Source organism: Rhinolophus ferrumequinum, chromosome 14, assembly GCF_004115265.2.
Source record: "Rhinolophus ferrumequinum isolate MPI-CBG mRhiFer1 chromosome 14, mRhiFer1_v1.p, whole genome shotgun sequence".
Taxonomy (NCBI): Eukaryota; Metazoa; Chordata; class Mammalia; order Chiroptera; family Rhinolophidae; genus Rhinolophus; species Rhinolophus ferrumequinum.
Window position 1 is genome coordinate 43,781,671 of NC_046297.1, and position 26,615 is coordinate 43,808,285.

Below are 26,615 nucleotides of genomic sequence, written 5' to 3' on the forward strand. Positions count from 1 at the left end.
TTTTATTTTACATGACTTTATTTTACATTTAGAACCATTTTATTCTTTACTTTAAAAAAAAAAAAAAAGACTCACTCTGCTTTTAATATTCCTAAAAGCATTTTAACCAAAATCTTGATTTAGGAAGACTTAAGACATTTTGCATTATTTTAAATATTTTCATTCTCTCAGTAACTATTAAAAATAAGTTCACAATTAGGGTTTCAAATGTCCTAATCATATCATTTGTTCTCATTTCATATTTTATCAATCCCATAATGTGCATACAGAAGTTAAGGTGATATATAAATTTTATCTTTTCCAGACACAATGATAATCAGCTCTTAATCTAATTACTATTTCATTTACTCAGAAATAGCATTTAGACATAAAAACCAATGTCTCACATGGCAAAATAACCTTTGGTTAATTTACATAAATCTAATACAGCATGTTGTGTAAGTTTTAAGTAATACAATGAGTTTCACTATCGTTTTAGTTTTTAATATTATGTCAGCAGGGCTGAGAGTATCATATGATTCAGTCTTTGAAGAAAGTTATGTAATAAAAGTGTAGTGCCTTTGAACACGAAAACATCCCGAAGGCCAGAAGTCCTATGAAGGACCTGAAAGGTAGGAGAGATTCCAGAGAATTTCTCTCATTTTCTTTGTGTGAAGTTCACTTTATTGAAGACTTTGTGAAGAAAAGTGTTCCTTATTATACAGTTGGATAAAGAATTTAGAGATGTTGGTCCTAATTAATGGGTCATTTAAAAAAAAACAACCTAATCACTTAGTTATTAAGTATACGTGAGTTAACTTCCTATGCCAAGTAAGGGACCCACTTCACTTCTCCCATTTGTAAAAAGAAAAGGTGGCCTGGCCTGTGCCATTCAGGATTCTCTGCTAACTGTAAAATGTGGACTGATTTTCTTGTTTCTTATAGTCCATGTGTATATAAACTTTCAGTTCTTTAAACCAAAAATTTTTATGCACATAACCTTGTTAGTGTATTGCCCTTAGTTTTTAAAATGTACAACTACATAAAATAAAAACTATTGTTTCTTCAATATTACTTGACATTTCTTCTGTAATTTCTTTATTTAAAAAAGTAAATGTAACAAGATACTTAAAAAAGGCTAGATACAAAAGTAGTTAAGCTGCTCACGAACATTTAAAATTTCCCAAAATGTATCTTCAATAATCATGATCTTATAAAACATTTTACAGTTATCAGAAAGTGCCCAGGCTGAGTTCACATAACTGAAATACCTTTGTACAAATGTCTAGTTAGAACTGAAGTGCAGTAACTTCCTGACTGCTTACTGAAATAAGGATACAAAGAAAAAAAATTTGATTGTGATAAAGTATTGTGCATTGGCCCCATCATATGTACAAAAAAGTGCCCTCACTCAAATGAACAATTACATGCAAAATATTAGTGATATCATTTAATATCCTAGAGCTCAATGCAGCCAAAATAAACCGCGATAAAAGTGGTTTTTATAGGTAAAGGTGATTTCATCTCTAAGATCTGAATGTGCAGAACTTTTTACAAGTTCCATATACATGATACACAATTGCAGCCAACCACAAATTAAACACCATAAAAAAAGTTAAAATGAAAACACAGAACATACTTAATTTTTTATTTTGAAATTCCCTATTCCCTCTATACAAGAACCTTTGCTGAAACACTTTCCACAAAGGCAGCAGTGAATTTTCAGAACATTTTACATTTTTTCCCCTCAGCAAAAAGATAAATCACAGTGTAAATTATGTTGTTCTGCTGTCATCTTTGGCTGGGGTTAGACCCAGAAGTTGTTGACTAGCAAACCATTACAGTTAGATGTTGCCAGTGCTCCTCAGGCCTTTATGCTACAAACTCAGGAATGTTTGCATTTAATCTCTTTAAGGTACCTCCGGGGGTGTGACAGCATTAACTTCCATAAACTTTTATAGACAAATGGAAAAAAAATCTACAAAATTAGCTAGTAGTATTACACAGCAATACACACTTTGTATACTCTACACAAAACCAAAATTCTTGGTCTTAATGGCGAGTAGCAATTTCTGTTTGAGAATCTGTTTAGAGGAATAGAGTGGGACGTAAAGTCGAGAAATGCAAGTATTTGCGGTAGGAAGATGTTGGTCATCTGGTGGTCTTATTGTGATTGAGGGCATGGGCTGAAATCCTTCTTCGCTGGCTGGTAACGATGGGCTGGATGTCCAAAAGTAAACCTAAACAGGGATAATAATAATTACAATGTGGCTTTTAACAGATAAACATTCAACGCTTAATTCTGGCAATATATACACAGAGTCATGTTCTTGTATTAAAACCTACAAAAAGGTATTATTTTGAACTGGGTTTTAAATTTATTTCTTGCACTGAAAAAGATTCAGGGTCAGAAAAGAAAAAAGTGTCAGATATGTCAGATACGTAGACAAGTGACTTTATGTTTTACGGCCTGTTTCTCATCTGTTACATGAGACTGTTAGACTGGATGTTCTCTAAGGGCCTTTCCAGTGGGTAAAATCCATGGAGTATCTTTTAGTGGAAATAATGCACAACGTGTTCCCCCCAAGAACATTCAAAATTCACAGAGGTTAGCAAAAAAGTTATTTTGTACTTTACTAGCAAAAAACCCCTAATAATTTCAGCGCTACAGAATAATTTTATAATAGTAAGTAAGTGTTGGGGAACATCAACATCCATGCAATAAGCTCTATTAACATTGAGTTTTACTATACATCTATTTTGTATAACAGATAAATATTAACTTCTAGTTTCCTTTTTCTTTAAATATGGTAACTAAGGATATGCTTTCCTGTAATATTTGTTTTCATTAATATGTACCATTGCTCACTGACCCATACATATATAAATACCTACCATTCTTCAGTGATAGTAAGACAGTGCCTATATCTTAAGGTAAAACTTTTTAAATCAAATGCATTTATAGTGCACAACTAAACAGACAAATATATCCAATATCCTATAGTGAGTAGGAAACCTAAATGAACTAATTTCCTATTTCCTGAAGCATAGTTTTATGAGAAATCCAATAATCCTAGAAACCCTATAATTTGTAGGACTAATAATTCAAGGGAGAATGCTCCTCCCCTCAGACATATCAGGATAAAACCAGTAACGTGTGAAGGATGACCTTCCCACAAGAGGAAAAGGGAAGAGGAGAGAGAGAATACACCTTGATATACTGATTAAGCCCTAAGAAAAGATTTAATACAGGAATTTAAAGAATGAAGCTCACAAATTAAAGCTGTTGATAGAAAATTTTGAGGCCTTTATAGAGGGAGATATTCTCATCCCTTCTCTCTCTCTCTCTGACTGACGAGTTAGCATGTTTCTCTTCCAGTTAAAGCAGAAACTGCAGTGAGATTTAACTGGACTGACTGGACAGAGGATGTACTGGTTTAAAACATAGAAAATTAAACCTAGGGACGAGATAAAAATAGATACCTTAGAATTCATACCAGATGGACCTACCAAGAACAGGAATAGAAAGGACTGGCTAACAGAACTGCTGTGGTGCCTGTCTTAGGGAAACAAGGTGCTGGAATCCAAAGACTAACCACAGGTGGTGTATCACCCTAACAAGCTACTTAGGTACTCCTGAAAGCAACAGGGACAGATACGGTATTGGCACTGGTAGGGTCCATAAGGTTGGCAAGTCAAATTATATGGAATTATATGGAATCAATTATCTAGAATTTACCTAGGGAACAAACCAAGTGGAAATGACCTGGATGACTAAGCCAAGAACAGAGCCAGGTGACGGCTAGGACTGCTGAACAACTGAAATAATGGGAGAAATAATGGACGGTTCTTGGAGGGATGAAGGTGTGCATGTAAAGATTAAGGAGTAGTAACTGCAGGACCCTCTCCCCCCCCCAAATAAGTTACTGCCTAAATTGAAGGTAAATGTGAAACTGCAAGTTTCGTGCTTTCCTACACAGTAACCATTTCTCCTCAAATAAAATTGGGGGTTATATATCTAGAAATGGGTAATTTTTATACATTCCATGAGGAATCTAGATTACTAAGAACTAAGGCTGGTTCAACAGGGGAGGTGCCTGAGGGGAACCATGAGGAATGTGAGTACAAAGGATCTCTGGCGTTTTCTGGGTAAGGAACGTCCCTTAAATTTCTACAAGAAAGTCTAGTGGAGACAGCCCCTTCAAGATGAATAGACAGGTTGATTTGGTTATAGATATTCTCGAAGTTGGACATATATTTCACTGACTTTATGGTAGACTTTCCACTATGATCAGAGTTTATATTATCTAATTTATGCTTCTAAGTTGGTAAGTAATAATATTAAAATCATAGGTTTAATACCCACGTATCACAATTTAGCTACTCTATTTATAGTATACAGATAGCAATCAAGATACTATTCAGAAATTTTGCAAAGGCTTGCTACTAGTCAAAAGGATTAAGGATGTATAAAAGAAGCAGCCAACATATATACACACTATAGGGGGAAAAACATGTCTCAACAATAAGGTATTATCTTCTGGGACTAAGGATGGCATATTAGTAACTAAGATGTATTTCACTCTGCTCACAACTTAATTAATACTTCAGGTGCTCTATTACAGAGCAGAAAAACAAAACTGTGTTTTACTTCTTACCTTCTGTAATTTCCTTAGCCAAAATTAAAATAACCAACCATTACAAACTTAAAACAAAAGGCTACATTACACAGTTTTAAATTTTTATATTGTCTTCTACAAACTCTATGAAACTTAACTTACAAGATCTTGTCGTTCTGTCATGCTCATCTTCTCTACTATTGACCAGAACCAGCGCTTGAACTGTAAGAGCTTCTCAGCATTTTCTCCTAAGAATAAAGAGTATAAATTCAGTGTACTGTATCAGATGTTATAGCTTTAGAATATTGCTTATTATAAAATATATATATATATATAATTAAAATGTTAGTTAGGATGGGGGTCTAATTCCTAATACAGGAAACTAGGACCATTTGCATTATGTAAAACCTCTACAATTTATTAGTCAATCCTGACTCAGGATGACCAAGACAAGACAAATGAGCCACTATCCTCAAAATTGATAATCACGAATTTAATCCCTCTGTAAGTCATGATTCCTCTCATGATCTTAAGCCAGTGCTTCTCAAATTTTAAAGAGATTGTAAATCACTGGGGGATCTTTTTAAAATGCAGATTCCCATTCACTAGGTTTGGGGAAAGAGAGAAGAACCAAAATTTCTGCATTTCAAAAAAGCTCAGCTGCTGCTGCTGATCTGAGGATCACACTGGGAGCATCTTTAGATATATTCCTTTCACCTCCTAGGCTTTTGATTTGTAATGAGGCAAATTCTTACTTCAGAAGTATTGAAAACTATATTAAAAAGTAGCACAAAAATGATTATACAATGATTATACATGGTTGATATATTGTCAACCATGAAGGAAAAATAAAATTCATCCAAATTTAACTTACTATAATTTGGCTAAAGCTGTTTGCAAAATATGAAAAATAAAGGGGAAAAAATTGGTACCTTCAATGTATGCAATAATTTTGGACTAGATATAATCCCTTCACAAAGAATTTCTTAGAGCTCCCAGTGTTTTATATTATAGTCACAGCAAGAAAGTCTATTCCTAGACAACAGGACTTTCAAAAGAAGAATTGCAGCAAACCAAGCACTGAAGGTAAAGGTTATCTTTAGGAGGATTATCACTACCTCTCTTTATTCTTTCTAAATTTGCCATGTGTTTGTGTGCTCTTACGTCTTTGTAAGTGTGCTTTGGGTCCAGCTCTACAAAGCAAATGTCACGCAATCAAATTCTTTAATTACAGAATTTTAAGAGACACGAATCAGGAAAGTTCAAAGGAATTACCACACGGATTATTTTTTCTTAATTAGTATATACAAATCCTTTCCACCCAGCTGCTCATCACAAAGAGTTTTCACTTGTATTCATATTCATACTAAACCACATATTCTTTAAAATCTAGAAAAACTAAGCAGTAAAAAAAGTTAAATGCTTAAGCCATCATCATTCAATCATAACTTAAAAATATATATATATAAAAAACCCTTTAAGTACCAGAGTAATACAGCATTTCTCAAGCCCTGTAAATATATCTAGAAACTTAGAAAATGCTGACCAAACTATCTATGTAGCTTATTCCTTAAATAAACATTTTATAAACTTCATACCTGATTCATCATTGAAAGAGGTGAAACTGATCAGCATTTGCACGTTAACTTCACCACAGCCATTTACCAAAAGCCTAAAATCTTCTGCTGTTAAGTCTTCTAACGAATTTTTTGGAAGCACATCCAGTAGACCTTTCCTCATTGCCTAGAGAATTTCAAAAATTACCCTTTTATTACTATTAGTACTTCATTTTCCATGTAATGTTTATTATTGTTAAAGCCCAATTTCTAATTTTAGCAGCCTCTTAAGAATACTAGAGAGAAAAGCATTAATACTAAAACAAGAATACCAGAGAGAAAATCCCGAGAGAAAAACATTAAGTTCTATATTTTGAATTTCTTATTAATAGATTTCAAAAGAGAGGCAAGTGGGGGGGAAGCCCCAGGAATAGGCTTCACTTTAAAAGTGAAGCAGTATTAATGCATACCAGTCATTAACTGAAATAATTTTTTAAATTGTGTTACTAACAAACAGCATAGTCATTAAATAGATAAGAACAGCTTCAATGTGTCAAATGTGCTATCCTGTCAACATCCTAGAAAAGGTATGACAATGACAAAAACAAACCTCCCGACACAAGCCCAAAACCTAGAAGCTTACTGAGAAATTACCAAGTGCCAATGACTGTTCTAAGCACCTTACATGTATTAATTCATTTAATCTGATCCTCGTTCTGCAGAGGAGAGAACCAAGACACAAAGGACTTAAGTAGTTTGCTACTGTCACACACGAGAGGGTGGTGCAACCACAATTAGAACACTAACAGTAAGACTCCAGAGCCTGCACAATTATTCCCAGCACAGGGATCAGAAATACTTGACACCACCAGTCCTAAAACCACATGAATGTTTTACACTAAAAGGGGAAAGAGTTAAGGTAGCAGTTCTGATGTTGCTCTTTGGAATGGCCTGGCTGGCCCTTGGCTGGTACCTGGGAACTTGGTTTTTGGAATGTCCCCTACATTACCATTATGGCTGTTTTGAATGTCCAGGGCAATAAACCCTGCTGTACCAGCTTTCCTAGACTATTTGTGCAAACATGATTTATGATAAACATGTGCATTCTTCTGCGGGTCTGCATTTCACTATGGCTGGTTGTTCAGGCAGGAAATGCTTAGGTGACTGGCCTCCCATCAAAAACCATGGGCAGACCCTTAAGTGGCTTCTTTAAACACTGGAGAAGTGTGTTCTTTGTGACAACCCAGGTTCCCCTGGATGCCTCCAGACTCTGCCCTGGCTAAGAGTCCTTTTGCCACAATAAACCATACCTGTGAGTACAACTGCCTCTGAGCCCTAGGAGTCCATTTAGTAAGTCAGCAAAAGAACTGGTGGTCATTGGACTCCAAAACCATAGTCATTTCAGTCCCACAAGCATCCTTTACAAACTTTTGCCCACCAAATTGACTTTCTGATGATTACATGGTTCTCACCCAAAAGAAAGCAATAGGTCTTGATTCAGATGTAATTTACATTGTAAATAAATTCACTTTGGTTTAAAATTTTTCACCTTTTATAGGCAAGCTGAACATACTCTGAGCTAGCAGGAAGACATAAATAGCCTCATCAGATCAAATAACACTTTCTAGAAAACACTTACGTGTAATGGCTGTTCTGCAACTACCAACATTCTGTGCTCTGCATATTTCCGCACATACTCGTACACATTCTGGGGAGTCACTGGGATATTTACACCATTAGGAATAAGTTCAACCTGTGAAAAATGTAGCAGTGCTATTTAAAAGCAATTCTGTCAAAGCAGTAATAAGTTAACAGTTCATAAAACAATTTCCTAAAATTTTTATATCTAAAGACAATTCTGTATCTGACAAGTATCTAAGACATACATTTTAAACCTATAAACATCTCTTCTGCCTGTCAGTCTGTTTCTGGATCTCTTTCTCTCTCTGTTTCAATCTCCTACGGTGTCTTTTTTTCTGTGTGTTTGTGTCTCTATTTCTTGAACCCGTCTATCTAAATTGTTTCTATGTTAGACAAACACAACAGACCAAATTCTCTTGCCAGAATTAGAAAGTACATAATTGCTTTACCTGTCCTCCACCCTCTTCTTTACACAGGTCAATTGCAAATGCCAAATCCATTGCTGAGAAAACAGCATCAGCATCTGAACTCTGAGAAGCGAGGATAAGTTGCCGCAAACTCTCGTACATCACAGGGTCAAAAAAGGCAAAATCATGCCAGTTGACCTAAGAAAGTAATCGTATGAAAATTATGAAAGAAACATCTTTACTGAATTCATCAGTGTATTAAAATCTATACTAAAGAACGATTTGAAGATAGACTAATAAAGAATAATCTTCTACTAAATATATAATAACTGATTTAAAGAGGTAAAATTTAATAAATCTTTCTAAACTGTTATATTTTTAAAAAACTTAAAGCCAACACTGTACTTTTTTAAGTTCCAAAATAATTTTTCAAAACTAGCACTAATTATTAAATAATAATTATGCCGAGCAACTGGTACTAATCTAAATACACATCCTATTTAGTCTTGATAATAATCATGAAATATAGGTTATCAATTCCAGATAAATCTGATGCTCAAAGGAATGCAGTAACTTGCTGAAGATCACATCCCTGGGTTAAACTTGAGTCTATCTGACTCCATGATCTTTTCCATAAACCTTGTTAAAGGCTTGACATAGCAACACTTCTGTGTTGCTGAGCTTTAATTCCTGTTCTTCTCTGCACAAGAATATTCTAGCTGGAACACTTAAAAATTCAATAGGGTCATAATTAAAAAACAAAAAAACACATCATAAAATGATATTGCTCTATTAATAGAAAACAACATTCATCAGTGGTTTAATCAAAGAAAATGCTTTACATTGAAAATGGTTTACAATGACTATAACACTGTAAAATTTAATACTTACGTTAATGCCATAAACAGTATGCTAGTATAGAATTGTTTTATAAAAGAAAATTTTTGCAATTGTAAGAGCAGTTAGATTCATTAAAATCACTTACTTTTCTACCAAGCAACACTTTAATCACATGTCTATTCAATGTGATAGGACATAGTTCGTTCTGTAACAGACACAGTCCAAGAATCCTACAAACAGGGAAATAATATTTAAATTCAAAAGTAATTCTAGAACATGCATAACTCTTCACATACGTACATAATATACATACAGTATTTTGAGAAATTTGATAGCCTCATTTCTAGTCAGTATAAGAATATATACACATTTTAAACACTAATGTATTTTATGAAGTCTCATAAATTCAAATTTTTTAAAAATGCAAATATAAGATTAGAGTTATTTTACCTGCCAATGTTTCTGAAACAATTCAACCTTGCTTCTGTGTTTTTGCCAGGTCTTGGAGTATAAAATCCTCTTTTTCCAGGTTGGTAAAACAAAGGGGCATTGTCATCACCATCATCTGTATCGTCCAGATCCATATCTACCACACTTCGACTAGAGCCGTGACGCTTTCGGTTTTCCTAATAACAATATTAGAAATTAAGCCCCGAGATTAATTTTAAAAACAAAACAATTTGTACTAAAAGCACTCGAAGTGAAATCAGGTAGGTACAGCAACATTCCTAATTAAATGTATGTGTATAACATACTAAAGGTAAACAAACTTTTTAATTCATTCTTTCAGAACTGTGATATACAAAACTTGTGCATGTTAAGTCTTTAGCTTCTCGGTTCATTTAATTAAAATCACCTAATTTTAACTGGTAACCTTTTTTACCTTAATGCCTTAAAGACTTTTTCACTGACTACAGAATTCTGGATTGATAATCTTTAAAGCACTTTCAGGATGCTGTCCATTGTCTTCTGCCTTCAGTTTTTGATGAGACATCGGTCTTTCAAATCCTTCTTTCCCTCTGTGTTAGGCACTGTTCTTTAGCTGTTTCGTTTTACAGCAGTTTGATTACAAATGTCTGGACAATTTTCTTTGTTTGTCCTGTTTATGGTTCACTGATCTTGAATCTATGAATCTGTATCTTGCATCAAATTTGGAAGTTTCAACTATTATTTCTTCAAATAGTTTTCTGCAGCAGACTATTTCTCCTCTTCTGGGTATTCCAATGACATGAATGTTTGATCTTTTGATATGGTTTCTGAAACAGTTCGTTTGAAATCTTCTCTCTGTCCTACAGAATGGGTAATTTCTAGCTCTCTTCAAAATGTCTGACACTTTTTTCTCTCCTTTTCACTCTGCTACTGACCTATCGAGTGATTTTTTTTCTTTCAGACATTGTATTTTTAATTCTAAAATTTTCCTCTCATTCTCTCATAAAGTTTCTATTTCTCTGCTTAGAACATCTATCTTGCCATTCCTACTTGTTTACCTTTTTGTCATAGAACATGAGATATATAAAGTATCTGATAATTCCAGCAAGTGGGTCATCTTGAAGTCAGCATCTATTGGTTCTTTTCCCAAGAGAATTGGTCAGTCTTTCCTGATTCTTTGTATGTTGAGTGAAGTATCCAAGAATAAAGTATCTTCGATACTTTATTCAGTTGTGAAAGTCTGGGTCTTATTAAAATATGGAGAATGTTGATGTGTTTTGGCCTTAGGAGGCAATCAACCTGGTTAGGTTCAGATTGGAAATGTCACCTTTTGTGTGCAGTGGTTCCAATACCAATTAAGTGTTCAAAGCCTTTTATCGTATTGTTTAGGGTCTGCCCTGCATATTCACTGCCCTGCATATTTGACGTAGTCGGGGACTTGGACAGTGGTTTATACTATAGTTTCAAAGTTTTTGCTCTACAGGGTTTGCTCGATCTTGGCTGGCAATGAAGTTCTCAGGTAGCTTAAGAATGAAATACATTATACACTAAGCCTCCCCCTTACTGCTGTACCAGATGCCACATTTTGTCTGCATCTTTGGCACTCACTGCTTCTTTGAGGAATAAACTCTACGATTCCATACTGCCTCCCTCCTTCTCTGCTATTAATTCGTGACATCTCTAAAGCTTGATTCAGGCTGTGCTCAAATGGAGGCAGCTGATGAGTGGGGTTAAAATGAGCCTTTAATTAAACCGATCTTATTACTTGATTCTGAACATCTATCTTTGCTTTTTTATTTACTGTAATCAAGCATTTTACTCAAAGACATAGTTTCTTCATAAGTATGGCTTTCTTCCTCTTCTGTAACTTAAATTCCAAGTGCTTATTATTAACACATATACAAAACATCCCTTACCTGTACCTTTTCTGAGGAATCTAATAATCCAAGATCCAAGATACTATCAGCTCCATTTTCCCTAAAAGCAAACAAAAAGCCTTTCACATTCTAGGTAATTTAAATGTCTAGAATTCAACACAGAGAAAACATTTAAATTTGAATTTAAATCTGTAAGAATTTATAAATACATTATCCATAACACTTAGTAGTCTTAATGCAGTTCTAGGAGCAGAGAAGCCAAAAAAGTACTAGAATTCAACACACAGAAAACATGAATTTAAATCTATAAGAATTTATAAATACATTATCCATGACACTTAGTAGTCTTAATGCAGTTCTAGGAGCAGAGAAGCCAAAAAAAGTACTAAATACTACATGTATGATTCAAGATAATGAGCTAAAGGCTACGACAAAATAAATGCAGTTTTCATAGGGGTGCTGAAACTTAAGCTCAGGGCGAACACTGAACATTACTTTCTGAACATTTTCTGAACAGGAAAATGTTCAGAAAGCAATCACAATAAGAATAAAATTTTCTAGTATGTTATTGTAGAATATTAATAAATTCACTGTGCACTCCATAAAACCAGGTGAAAGTAGTCAACATATTATTTGCATTCCATAGAAAACACTACTAAATTAGCAAACCTTACATATATTTACAAAAATCTATCAAAAATGTACTCTCAACTTTTTTTATAGTAGGCTGAGCTATGTCAGTATGCTGATACCTCCAGAGACATGGAAATGGAATAAAGAAACTACGTAAAGTCTAGAGAAGATAGTAGTAATAACAAAGAAGACCAACTTCCAGCAATAGTCTTTGGCTTGGACCATTCAAAGGCTCTGAAACAGGGAAGTGGCTGTTTACCTTCAGTGCTTAGACTATATCTAATGTAAGTTCCTCATGTAAAATCATGACTAGGAAGAAACAACGAGATTTTCATCTAAAATAATTAACACGTGAAAGCCTCAACTAGATATTATAGTAGAGTAGCCCCAGGATAGAAGGCACAGAATAAGTATAATATATCTTCCTAATGTTACTTTTACTTATCATCTTAGAAAAAGGATAATTTAACTGTTAGAAATTTAAAATTTTTATATTAAAACAAATATATTACACGATGGAAAGCAAAAGCTTGCATGGATTAAGATAAATCAGGAGGCCTGATTTCATTCTTATGACAAGAACTCAGGGACCCCAATTCCTTGACATATTTGGTTTCCGACATGAGGAGTATACTGGTGGAGAGTTTGAGATGTACTTCTTACATGTAATTTCTAAATACCAGGTACATAAAAGATCTTTGGAATCTAAGGGACTGCTAAAACTCTATCTTTCTAATACATGTGAAACTCAACTGTCTCACTCATGGATTTTAAGCCATCTCTTAAAAACCCAGTTAAAGTCTTATGTTGCTTTATGGTCTACATTCTAAGATATGGGAGCACCCACATCCTAATAATAAAGTAGCTCATGTTTAAACTGAAATGCTTTCCCAACTGTACACATTACCGTCCATGTGCAATAATGAGTTCCATGGCTTCATCCACTCTTGCTCTCAGAGAATCTTCACTTGCTAGAAGGAGAAGCAACTGAGCTGGGGATAATTCCAACAACATGCCAGTGATTTTACTTGCAAATGCCTGTAAATGATACATAAATGTTATTTGGCCCTACTCTCTAAAACCTCTTGTTTAAATCAGCAGTCTTTTAAATCTCTCCCCCCCTCAATTACAAAGACATGTAAGCAACTTAGATAACAATTCAAAAATTTCTGAACCAATAAGGTATTTTATACACTAGAAGCTTAATTATAGAGAACTTGGGTAAGAAATGAATAGTCCATGCACTACAATAGTCTTGTTAAAAGCTAGTTTAATATTTGTAATGACAAGCCTTTATGTAAAGTTTTTTATATTCATGAGTTAACATACAATACTCAATTTTGTTTCCTATCAGAGAACCACAAACATTTCTTTCATTTAGGGTAGAAAAAAAGAAAGAGAAAGGGAGGGAAGAAGTGAAGGAGGAAGAAGAGAGAAAAAGATGCCTATATTTAAGGATAAGGGTTTAGTGAGAGAAATATAATTGGATTTTTGTTTTACTCTTTTGCTGTAACATGTATATAGAGTTATATATAAAGACAAAAAACACAACTAGTTTTTGTTTCATATTATATGCAAGAAACTGACAGAACATCCAAATTAAAAATCTTCTTGCAATACTTACCAGCAGTGAAGTATACCATTTGCCATGTATTCTAGCTATCGGTTGGTAACGGATAAAAAGTCTGTTTTAAAATTTAACAGTAATTTATGCAAATAAGGGTACAAATAAATACAATGCACAGATTAAATCTTTAGTACAGAAGGAACTTATTAGGTAGATCGTTAACCACGCATAGGTAGAAAAACCATACAAACCTCCAGCTACACAGTTACCTTCCAGCAAACACTGCTGCATTCCCTCATAAACTCTCTTACTACAGTTCTCAACCAGATGGCTTGCCAGTAACTGACATTTTTTAAAAATACCCATTTTAATTCAGAAACGAAGATGGTATATAGCCAGTAAAGTGGCAGCAACATGCACTGTACGTACTGGTTGCATTGCCTGTACACGGGGATAAAGTCTCTCTCCAAGTGCCTGACGATGTGCTGGCAGAGGATCAGGATCGTCACTCGGATTCCCTTCAGAGGCTGGTCTGAAGGGTCTAGTGTCAATGGAAAGCTGTCTTCTAAAGTCTCTGAAAGAAGAACAAAGCTATTATGACTTCATTTCCTTTGTCTGCAAAATGAAACTATCAGCACAACTAGTAACGAAGTTAGAAAACCAGAGCATACAGGATGCTCCAGTTATGGCATCAAGGTGGCCATAACTCATATCCAAAGAGATGATGGTTGGGAATTACAGACTACCTAGATTTTGTCACTTGAAAGCCTATAAATTCACAATGCATAGTTCAATTTCATTCTAAGGGATGAGAACCTTAAAATACCAGAAATCAATAGCCCACCCACAATTCCCAGAGATTTTAGTCAAAAGTGAAATGCCAACCATCCTAACAGGAGAAAATCTAAAAGGTTTAAATAACATAATTGCTACAATTATAATTTTAAAACAAATTTAAGAAAGAGTGATATAAAGTTAATAAAAATTTCAAGAACTTTAGAACTTGAGTGGGATAAATTAATTAATAAAAAGCCATTATAATTTCAACTGCACCTGGGTTGTTTAACGCAGAGCGTTTTAAGAACAGTTGGTTAGACTACTGTATATATCCAAATATTAAAACTTTCATTTTCTAATAGAATCCTTTATTTATGAGCCTCCCTCCAATCCATCCAAAGAGGTGGAATTCAACAAAAGTTACAAAATTATCTCACCTATCCCGATCTCTCCGAGAACCTGCTCGCAAACCACTACTTCTCCTCATTTCCCTTTCTCTCTCCCTTTCCCGATCCCGCTCTCCTCTGTTCCTTAATCTCTGCATTAAACCTGGAAGAAAATATGACATACACTTTGTTTAGATGAATGTAAATGCAACTACTTTAAAGTCAATGTGAAGACATGACCACACACACTGAAGACCACCTTCCTTACCATCTGTGTTAGTGCCTTTCTCTCCCTATAGTTTTGAGGGTTGGGGTGATTGTGGCAGAATCACCTAGCACTTAACAGATGTTCACTCAGTATTTGTTTAATGAATTTCTCCCCTTGTCATGTCAAAGCTGTGAATATGTAGCCACTGGGGCTATGTTAGTTTCACCATAAATAATATTGGTATCTCTTACATGATTAGAGTCATATTTGAATATCTTCTCTCAGTACTTAGTTAAGCATTATAGGCCACCCAGAACATTAGCTATTACTACTTTTAAAACCTTAAATATAAACCAGAGTATGGTTTCCTAAAGAATATGCAGAAAAGTTACTTCTAAAATGTTATGACTCCCCAGGGTTCCTCATTCACATTTGCCAATTTCTTCTTATATGTCTATAGAAAATCAAATGGTGAAACTAATGATGAAAGGCTAGGGTATGCTCCCCATTTTTTCATCCTCAATCCTTTCCAGAGCTCATTCAGCCTTTATGGTGGAGGTTTACAGAACCCCAATGAACTGCATCTATAGCCTAGGTAAACTGCAGGATTTTCTTAGTAACTCTCTCCCTCAATTACGATATCCATCTACAAGATTGGCAATATTCTACCCCTGCTTTACATAAATCACCAGTTATCACCTCGTTAAGGCTTCTGTAATTTTCACAGACTTTTTAATTTGCTAATTGCAATCTTGAAAATTAGGCAAAAGTTCCAATCCCAAAATGCTGGTACTCAAGGAGGTAAAAAGCTTGCACCGAGATGTTAATAGAAATATTGTTACCAAAAAATACTCTTGCTAAATGAAACAGTGAGGTTAATGACATAGTCAGCCAATTCACATTTGGTTGCAAGCTCCCTATCTCAATGGGAACCAGTAGCAACTCTGCAAATCATACTTTGAATGGCACTGCTCTAGAGAGAACATCATTTTCTTCAGAAGTATCTGTGCCAATTAAATACAGGACCAATTAAATACAGGGGTGGGAAATACTGCAATCTGCTCATTGAACTTTGGTATTACCCCAGATCTTACAACATCCCCTTCCGAAACCTGTAACAACTGAGATGATATATCCACTTAGTACAATCACAAACATTAATGAAAATAAATGTGGCAGTAAAAGAGCAAACTACTAAATTGTCGATTAGTTTAAATATGATTAAATCATTAATCTACAATACAATGTAAATGCACATTACCATTCTCCCACTATAAATACATATAACCATGATGATCACTGTTTCAATCAAACAAGGAAAGAATTTTTATGATGCTTGTTACCTGTAGAGTACTTACTTGTATGAGTGCCTTTGTTGGCATTTTGGATACAATCTAGATTTGGCAATTTTTCATTTGACAGAAACGCTTGTGCAATGGCTGTATAAAAACTTCGTGCTACACCACTGCCCTCTCCTGGCTCATCCTTGAATGTGACTTTTACTCTGTGTACAGCCATTGGTGTAGTAGCACATCTTCGACCAAAGTGATTGTTGAGCTGCCTCATGGTCTGCTGAATGAGAAGATCTCGGTCTCGATCAACCTATTTAAACAAATCAAAAAAGGAGTAAATTCAGTGTGGGAAACCACCCTAAAATTTTTCTGTGTAAAATCTGAAAATCTAATTTTAGCTTTTCATTGACATTTTAAATGACTACAAAGTAATGTGGGTTCTCAGAAGCTGTTACATTCCAAATAAACAACATTCTAAAGCATACAAGAACGTCTTGCATTAAATCAGGATAGTGGAATTTAACTCAAGTCTAACACTTTCTTAAAAGGTCTACTAAAAAACAGCAATTCATTCTATTTTGAAATGCACCAGAATAAATTCCAAGTGGATTAAAACTATAAAATGTAATATTTTTTTAAACAGCAAATATGAGAAAAAAATATGGGATATTCCTTTGGTGACAGAACACCACAAGCAAAGAGAAAGAAGAATGACAAACTGGGGAAAGTATCTGCACCTTCTATTACAGAGAAAGATATACATATTCATGAGTAGTATGCATATCATCTAAAGATAAAGTGCTTCTAAAAACCTAAGAAAAAAAATCAACAAATAGAAAAAATGGGCAGGATATACTAACAAAGATTTCACAGAGAAAGAAATATCCTTAAATATATGAAACGATGTTTAACTTTGCTCAAAAAAAAAAAAAAAGAAAGAAAATTAAAATTACTGAGATGCCATTTCTTAACCTACCAGATTGGCAAAAATATAAAAATCTGACAACAAACTGCTGACAAGACTGTTGGGAAATCAGACATTCTTGTATCGATGTTGAAAATGCCAAAATATGCAACCATTATGCAGATGTGTTTGCCAATATATGGCAAAATTATATATGCACATATTACGTATATGCACATGCCCTTTGACCCATGTCTAGGAATCTATCTTAAAGACACACTAGCCCAAAAGAGAAACACACATGAGGCTATTCTTCACATCACTATTTGTAACAGCAAGACTGGAAAGAAACCCAAATATCTATGACCAGGAGACTGGCTGAAAACACTGATACAACTGTAAAATGCAGTACACTAAGACTAAACAGTTGTAAAAGGCAGACAGAATATCTCTGTATACACTACGGCTTTACTTCTGGGATATACTCTTCACTGGGGAAAGCAAGATGGAATAAAATGTATAGCACGCTCGGAGCGGGCAGTGGCGGGGAGAGATGGGTAGTAAATATACATACACGATTACGCAGCGGTACCTCGGTTTTCGAACGTGTCCATTGACGAACATTTCAGTTTATGAACGCCATACATTTTACGGATCTGTGGTATCATTAGATAGTAAACTTCATACTAAATTTGCAGTTTTATGGGTTGCTTTTAAAGGTCTGGATCAGATTAATCCATTTTGCATTACTTTCTATGGGGAAACCCTGCCTCAGTTTTCAAACGTTTCAGAACTCAAGCGGTCTTCCGGAACAGGTTACATTCGAAAACCGAGGTACCACTGTATTTTTTAAAGAGGGGAGAGAAATAAACTTTAATAAAAAACCTTGGAGGGCGGGGGACATGGTAAAAGAAACAGTAATGGAAACTAAATTTCTCTGAATACATACACCTTCTCTGTAGAGCTGACCATCCAACACTGTAGATTTTTTACATTAATTATGAAACAAAACAAAATCAAAGGAGAAAACAATCCCTAAAAGCCGAAAGCAAAGTGAAACAAAAGGCCCTAATTATATGGAGATAGTGGAACCACACAAAAAGGAATTATTTCAAGTGACTTTAAAACAAAGTAATTTGACTATACATCTCCAACTGGACATGCTCTAAGAACAAAAAATACTGAGAATAAATCTTAAGCTGTTTTCAATAATCATTTTGTTGGTGGCAGTGTTGACACTGTGATTCTAAGACTGCTATATGTATGCTGTGGAATAAAAGCAGATGAGCTATTTTATCAGTGTTGTTGGGAAGTTGGATATTCAGTTTGGAAGATGGGGGTAAAGACTAAAAGGTGAAATAAAACAACCTTGTGGTCCTTAATCTTGAATTTGGATCGGAGTATCAGTACATCAAAAACATTTAAGTCCGTGTGTTCATAAAGATACTTAAAAAAAAGAACTAAAACAAAAAATTCACTGATCATTAGAAGACGCTAGGAAGTCAACAGCCAGAGATAACTACTACTCTAAATTTGGTGAATACCATTTATTTTTTAAAATTTTGAATTATACAGCACACATCCCTAAGCAAGACTTTTAACTTTATATGAAAAATTTTTAAACTTTATATGAATGGCATACTATATGTATAGTATAAGAAAATCTGAATACCTTTACCTCTAGTGATAAATCTCTTGACTGCTGATTTCTCAGTTTTTCCATTTCTCTACGGAATTTTGATTCTTTTACCTCAAAACCACCCAATTCCGTTAGGATCTTAAAAAAAATGCATGACAGAATTATTGTCTGAAATATGTACTTATCAGGCAAAATAGAATTTAAAGTGCTCAAAATACATACTGATCCAGGTTCTGCTCCAACATCCTCCATGAATACCCTGCCGAATAGTTCTAATGAAAGGCGCCAACGTCCTAGCAGCATATCGTGGGAAATAACCATTCCCATGAAGCTACACTGGGGCCTGTAAGAAGTTTATGGGGAGAGGGGGACGTATTTAGCCAACTGTAAAAATTCACTGACTTTTGATCAATGACAATGATTTACTTGTAAGATCTTTCAATATTCTGAGTATTTAAGTACTTCAAACCACATCTTCTCTAGTGGAGAGCTTTCTATAACTACCCGTGCCTCACAGAACTTCTCATTTTTACTCTATTTTCCCCTCTATCCTTTATGTAAAGATACACCCCTGGGCTGCCTATCTTCATCTTTCATTTCACCTCCTCTCCTTAAAGTGCACTGTCCATCTCCATCTAGGTGATTCCAAGACCCCTAGGTCACAATTTCATAATGAACCAGAATTTCCACTGTGTTAAATATATCCACTTCAGTGATACTCAACTCATACTCAACCTGGTAAAACAGAATATGGCCTCTTCCCTACAATGACATTGCCTCCTGACTTCTTTCAGTAGTAACATCTGCTTCCCTAACACCAACTTGAAAGAAATTCTAATTTTTCTTCACCATTTTTATGAGCTTCTCTTCCTTTCCATGATTGTCTTTCCATCCCCAAAGACAATATTCTACTTCGGCCCCTTTTTTACCAGAACTAGTAACAGCTTTCTAGCTTGTCTCCCTAACTCTGATTTTTCTCTCTGTCAATCTTTGTGCTTCTACATTCTAACCATCTCAGCTCAAGCCTTATTGTCTCTAAGAAACTTGGGCCACCCAGTCGACAATTCTTCCTTTCCTTTTACGGTTGTTAGAACATGTACATAAAATGTATATAGTTTCCTAAATTAGCTTAATTCCTGCTAAGCAAATAAAAATTGTCTGACATTACTTAACCAAAAAAACAGAGCATAAAGCAGATACTCTGTAAATCATTTGATGATTAGCCATAGTGAGCCACAGTATACAAGGTGTGATCAAACACTAGTGACTGGTTAAATTTTTAAAAATTATTATAGTAAAAGACATATTGCCATTAATCCCCATAAAAATACTGCCCCTCGCTTCGAACACACTTTGCCATTGTTCTTGCCACTTTCTGAAGCAGTTCTGGAAGTCCTCTTTCGTGAGTGTCTTTAGTTGCACTGTCGTGGCTGCCTCGATGTCCTGAATCATTTTTGACTTTGAGAAAAAGTCAGAAGTCACAGTGCCAGATCCGGTGAATAAGGTGGATGAGGACACACCATAATGTTTTTATTTGACAGAAATTGCCATATACCAGAAGCAATGTGTGACACGGAGCATTGTCCTGATGGAGGATGATTCACGACACACTTTAAAACACACCTTCTTCTCAACTGACTGACTGCATGGAACAAGTTGAAACTTGTCACACTGTTACTAAGGTTCGACACACCGCTTTATGTATTAAAGATCCCTGCCTTTCTGTTAGATGGCACTTAGCAGCATTCACCGTATTTTCTGATCACAACGGAAAGGTTCCATTTCGCACATTGCTTTTGGTATATGGCAATTTCTGTCAAATAAGAATATTACGGTATGTCCTCATCCATCTTATTCACTGGGTCTGGCACTGTGCGACTTCTGGTTCTTCCCCAAAGTCAAAATGACCACAAAAGATAAATGTTTCAAATCGATTTAGAACATCAAGCCAGCCACAACTAAAGACACGAAAGAGGACTTCCAGAACTGCTTCAGAAAGTGGCAAGAATAACAGGATAAGAGCGTTCGAAACGAGGGGGAGTATTTTGAGGGGGATTAAGAGCAATGTCTTTTACTGTAATTATTATTTTTTTTTATTTAAACATTCACCATATTGTTTGATCACACCTTGTATACTGGCAAATTGTTATTGGGAAAGAACCTACCTCTTGCAAGAGAATTACCAACTGTGGTCCTGGCAAAGGAGTCTGAATGAGAGCCACAAATCTAAAAATCTCTTTTTTAGTTATTCACCATGTTCCCCTTAGCTGAGCTGCTGGTAACAAGTTTATAACTGGCAATTTTACATGGATATATACTTTAACTCAGTACTAAACATTAAAAACAGTCACAAAATTTCCCTAACAAATTGAGGAGAAAATCAGAATGTCAATCAATGACAAAATAGTAACAAAAAACCAAAAATCCAGAAAACTCAAATTTAATTAAATATCTGGTAAACACAGAAATAATATTAGCATTTAATTCTATTATTTATACACAAATAAAGAAAATTATTAAATTTCTAAATAAAAATTCTTACAAGAATTATATAATAGCCCTAAGGTAATGTAATAAAAAAACCATCTTCTCTTAGCAAATACCTGAAAGACGTCAGAGGTGGCCCTTCACTTTCAGTCAGGCCTATCTCCGCTAGTAAACTGCTTTTCAGTTGTGCAGCAAGATCATGAGCAGATGGCCCTGGTTTTGAACTCTCAGCTTCTTCAGGTACCACGTTCTGTTCTTCCCCTTCCTTTTTTTGCCGATTTTGCATGTTCATTACATTTTTCAAATTGGCAGCATAAGACATTTTAGTTGGAAGAACCTATGAATTTTTACATTTGAAAGTTACACATTAAAAAAAAAAAAAAGACTAGATTTCCTTTTCGACTTATTAATACTCCAGACAAATCACATAGAAGTGAAGTAATTCCTTTCTGGCACTCCAACTACAGAGTGCAGCCCGTTTCCCGTCTGCCTGATCTCCTCACTGACCACCAAGTCCACTGCATTTATCACAGCAGCCTTTGAGAACTTTAAAAGAATCTTTGTAATATCTGTGGTTACTTAAGTCTCTTAAACATTTTCAATCTTTTCAGTATTGTATTCTCCTTTACCACTTAGTTAACAAACAACTCTATTCAACTCAATTTCTTCTATGCCTGCTCTTAATCATGTTAGTATTACTTTTTCACTGGAGAAACAATATGGTATAAATTTTAGACTCTTAAATCAGACTTTTATCTAAAAACTAGATCTTCTACTTAACTAGCTGTATAACAAAAGACATTCCCCACATGAAGTTTATGTAATCTCTCCAAGCCTCAATTTCTTACCCATAAAATCAAGATAACGTTTTCTACCCAATATGGTTATAAAGATTAATTGAGACAATGCCCAGGAGATGGAGTTATTCAACAAATGTTAGGTATCATTATTAATATTACCTTATTTTTTCACATTCTAGATTCAAAAAGAAGAGTTTGAAGTTAATATTATATATGCTCATATATTAAAGATATATATATATATATATGTATGAATTTAAATTTTCAGTAGCATTACAACAGTCAGTTCTATGAACTAGGCAAAACACATCATGAAACTGCCATTTTATAGATGAAGTAACCTGATAGTGCAAGTTAGTCTCAAAGCAGCTAATGAAACAGTCGGAATTCCTTTTATTGTCATAAAACAGCAATTTTTATTACTTCTATGATTTGGGGAAATACAATATTCTGAATTAATGCATTTCCAAACATCTGGATGCTGAGACAACTGCTCATTCACAAATATTATATTGCAAAGATTTTTACTATCTTACCTCAAGGCAGTTTCTGTCCACTGTAACCTCCATTAAACATTTCCCACTACTGGCAGATGAAGAATAAAGACCCTGACTTGGACGGCCAAAAAGATCCTCTTTTCTAGCATTTGGCTGGAATTTTAACAGAAATATTCTAGTTACATTGAATACTTTAAAAAATAATAAAGTAAATTAAAAAGAAACCTTAAGACCAGTTTATTTAAATCACCTGCAACAGGTGTGGCTGATCAGCCAAGGGGATGGCTTCAGCCAGAGGCACTTCAAATGGATTTGGGGGTATACACCCAAGGAATGTCATGGAATCTGAGCGCCGGAAAAATGGGTGGTTTTGGCCAGTTTCTGCAGGAAGAGAGTCATCATCCTTGTCATTCAAAGTAGCACCTAAACATAAGGAGATAAAATGTTTAAGAAAAATTATTTAAATATTGGGGAAGGGTAAAAGAATCTTACTCTGCTCAATCCATAATTCCTGTTATCTCTTTATAAAATTTAATGCCACTCAAAAACAATAGTCCAAAATTTTAACAATATTACAGTATTAGCAGTTTAAAAGAGTAACTTTTTGGTAAATTTTATGTTATGTGTATTTTAAATAACAATAAAAACTTGACCCAAAACTATTAGTAGTAACAAATATTGTTCCATTTTGTATTAGCCGGAAGTTTCCTACATCTTCCTCTCTCTCTAGAGATTCAGACCTGAACAAAGATTCCTGAGCATATTTAGGACACGGCTCACACGACTCCAAAAAGAGGAGATGCTCGGGAGCTGAAATCTGAGCATTCGCTAACTTGTAAGTTCTGCTTCCTCTTTAAGAAGATAAAGAAATCTCTGGGCACTCATGCATCCCAACAGGAAGTCAGCACACCGACTCCCCTTAATGCAATTAAACTTTGAGCAGTGCTTACTTACAGTGTGCTGTGAAAATAGCAGTAAGCCATGGCTGGGTTCTCAAAAACTAGCAGTTAGGTCAGCTGTCTTTCCCTGGGCTGAATAAAACTACTGGCTAATCAGAGTTAAATGGACTATCTGACCCCACTTTAAAATTTTTTAAATTCCACTTGAATAATAGCTGAAAACTATGAATAGATTGCAGAATATCCCACAATTTCTTGAGTTTGGTATATTTTCTCTCTTTTTATTGTATTAACTGTTAAAAAGTTTGGTATTTGGGAGTTATAATTGGTGTTTCTCATTTTCTTGACTAAATCTATTTTGTATAAATATTAACAAAGGTTCTGCTAAGACTTTAATGTAGTGCCTACCCACTTTATTTAAGGGTAAAGGTAAACATTAAAACTAAGAGAAATGCACAGGAGAGATACAAAGATAAAATTTTAAAAATCGATTGTTGACAAGTTCGTAACATTTCTTTAACCATCCCTATTTCTGAAGCAAATAATGTAAGGATGTTTAAGGAAAAATGGACAGAAAAGGCAAGAAACGGGACATAGAGAAGAAAAGAGAAATTCCCACCCAGACAGAAAATAATGAAGTTAAAAAGCTTGAAGGGGAACTACTGAGGCAGCCACTTCTTGAAGAAGATTAGCAGATTTTCTGTACACTAACTTTGATTGGTGTCATCATCATTTTCATGTTCTGAATCTTCATTATCAATACCCAGTTCCAAGAGTTCTCGTGTCCTTTAAAAAGACAAATGCGTCGTTTTACATGAAATATTTGCACAATATGAACAGGAGCAAAGATGATGGGAACTATAAGCAAAAAACACTGAAAAGGTCTGGTAAGCACCCAACCAATTTCAAACACTGGGATAAAGTTTCAGACTGTGCGAATGGTAAGCTAACCAGCCAAATGTACTACAATTACAAAATAGGCTCAAACAGAAGCAAAAAGCTAATCACACCAAGAAACAGTGAGGGGTTACACAAACTCTAATAGAAAACATGATAAACAACCAGGCCAAACTATCTCGAGTATAAAGCTTAACTGGATTCTTAGCTTTCCTGTTTTAAGTGAAGAGTAGCCATGGCGAAAGACTGGAGAGGCTCAAGCCCACTTTCCCATATGAAATGTTCCTGCACTATTTCTCTTTGGCAATGTTGTTCTTCTGACTCCAAATATCAGACAATGTACTAACGAAGACCACACTGAGCAAATAAGTATTTCTTAAACCAACCTCGTGGCAAGTATGGATACCTTTTACGTTCCAGTTGAGGCGTATCCAATGTTGTCTGCTGATTCATTGCTTTAATCCAGTATATAAGGGCTTGAAAAACATATGCCACATGCTTCAATGAGCAAACGTCCAAAACTGGAAGAACATCAGAATGCTCGTCATTATGAGACCGCATTAGAGACAGAGCATAATTTAGGAAGTCGCCTCGAGCAGACATCATTCCTTGGCGGGCACTAAGCAATGTGGCACGTCTATAGGAATAAAAAGAAATGAAAGTGTTTACAAAAAGAACACAAATGTGAGTTTGCTACTATCATAAATATGCAAAATTCGGAACACAGTCTATCCATAAATACTCATTAAGCCTGTGGCTCTGCTTTAGAAACACAACCACTGTGTAAAATTTATAGTCCTGTACTTTTGTACAGAAAAGGAATTCCAGTATCCTTTGGAATGGCAGAAGGAACTCCTTCCCCAAAGACAACCGTTCTCAAACTTTAGCATCCATCAAAATCACCCAGAGGTGGGCCAGCCTGATGGCTCAGGTGGTTGGAGCGCCATGCTCCTAACACCGAGGTAGCCGGTTTGATTCCCACATGGGCCAGTGAGCTGTGCCCTCTACAGCTAAGATTGTGAACAACAGCTCTCCCTGGAGCTGGGCTGCTGTGAGCTGCTGTGAGCTGCTATGAGCTGCTGGTGGCCATCGTGAGTGGCCGGCAGCCAGCAAGAACTACTGTGAGCAGTGGACCAACGACTGGCAACCGACAGCCTCAGCCAGGGGGAGCGCAAGGCTCATAATACCAGCATGGGCTAGGGAGCTGGGTCTCACACAACTAGACTGAGAAACAATGGCTTGAACCGGAGTGTGTGTGGCGGGGGAGGCAGAAAAAGGGGGGAGGAATCACCCAGAGGACTTGTTAAAACAGAGAGTTGCCCCATTGCATTGTTTCAGTAGGTCTGGGGTAGGGCCCCAAAATTTGCATTTCTAACAAGCTCTTGGGTGATACTACTGCTGCTGTCCTGGAGAACACACTTTGAGAACCACTGCCTAAAACGACACCAAAAGCACAAGCAACAAAAGAAAACAGACAGCACTGGACTTTATCAAAACTAAAAACTTTTGTCCTTCAAAAGATACCATCAAGAAAGTGAAAAGATAACCCAGAGAATGGGACAGAATTTCTGCAAATCATATATCTGATAAGGAACTTGTACCCAGAATATATAAAGAACCAACACCAGTCAATAAAAAGACCAGCCAATTTAGAAAAGGGCAAAGGATCTAAATAGACGTTTTCCAAAGATACACAAATAGCCAATAAACACATGAAAAGACGCTCAACCTCACTAGCCATTAGGGAAATGTAAATCAAAACCATGAGATATCACTTCACACCCACTGGGATGGTTATAATAAAAAAGACAGATAATAAGTGTTGGCAAAGATGTGGAGAAATTGGAACCCTCTTTTCCACTATGGAAAATAGGTGGGCAGTTCTTCAAAAGGTTAAACAAAGAGTTACTATATGGTCCAGCAATTCCACTCCTAGGTATATACCCTAAGATAACTGAAAACACATGTCCACAAAAAAACCTGTGCACAAGTGTTCAGCATAGCAATATTCGTAATAGCTAAAAGGTGGCCCAAAATCACCCAAATATCCATCAACTTATGAATGGATAAACAAAATGTGGCATATCCAGTGGAATATAACTAGGAAATAAGGTCCTGATACATGCTAAACACGGATGAACCTTAAAACCATTATGCTAGGTAAGTAAAAGAAGCCAGGCACAAAAGACGACACATCGCATGATTCCACCTCTATGAAATGTCCATAATAGACAAATTACAGACAGAGAGTAGATCAGTGGTTGCCTAAGGTTGGAAGGTA

General features: G+C 35.4%; 1 protein-coding gene across 5 annotated transcripts in view; it reads right to left on the minus strand.

Annotated features, from left to right (window-relative positions):
* Positions 1-26,615, minus strand: part of UBR5 (ubiquitin protein ligase E3 component n-recognin 5) — a 127,390-nt gene continuing 100,775 nt past the window's right edge. For 3 of the 5 annotated variants that reach the window (XM_033125735.1, XM_033125733.1, XM_033125737.1), the window contains exons 41-59: positions 24,741-24,971; positions 24,150-24,223; positions 22,789-22,961; positions 22,578-22,691; positions 21,358-21,578; positions 18,977-19,097; positions 18,788-18,892; positions 16,278-16,521; positions 14,763-14,874; positions 13,978-14,122; positions 12,889-13,019; positions 11,388-11,448; positions 9,493-9,668; positions 9,188-9,272; positions 8,245-8,400; positions 7,794-7,907; positions 6,197-6,341; positions 4,761-4,846; positions 1,055-2,219 (exon numbers count right to left, since the gene is read on the minus strand). In XM_033125735.1, coding sequence (XP_032981626.1) covers positions 2,007-2,219; positions 4,761-4,846; positions 6,197-6,341; positions 7,794-7,907; positions 8,245-8,400; positions 9,188-9,272; positions 9,493-9,668; positions 11,388-11,448; positions 12,889-13,019; positions 13,978-14,122; positions 14,763-14,874; positions 16,278-16,521; positions 18,788-18,892; positions 18,977-19,097; positions 21,358-21,578; positions 22,578-22,691; positions 22,789-22,961; positions 24,150-24,223; positions 24,741-24,971 — 2,707 coding nt within the window. In that variant the 3' untranslated portion in view covers positions 1,055-2,006. Of the gene's footprint in view, positions 2,220-4,760; positions 4,847-6,196; positions 6,342-7,793; positions 7,908-8,244; positions 8,401-9,187; positions 9,273-9,492; positions 9,669-11,387; positions 11,449-12,888; positions 13,020-13,977; positions 14,123-14,762; positions 14,875-16,277; positions 16,522-18,787; positions 18,893-18,976; positions 19,098-21,357; positions 21,579-22,577; positions 22,692-22,788; positions 22,962-24,149; positions 24,224-24,740; positions 24,972-26,615 lie in introns of all 5 variants that reach the window. The other 2 variants (XM_033125734.1, XM_033125736.1) reach the window with 2 other exon arrangements.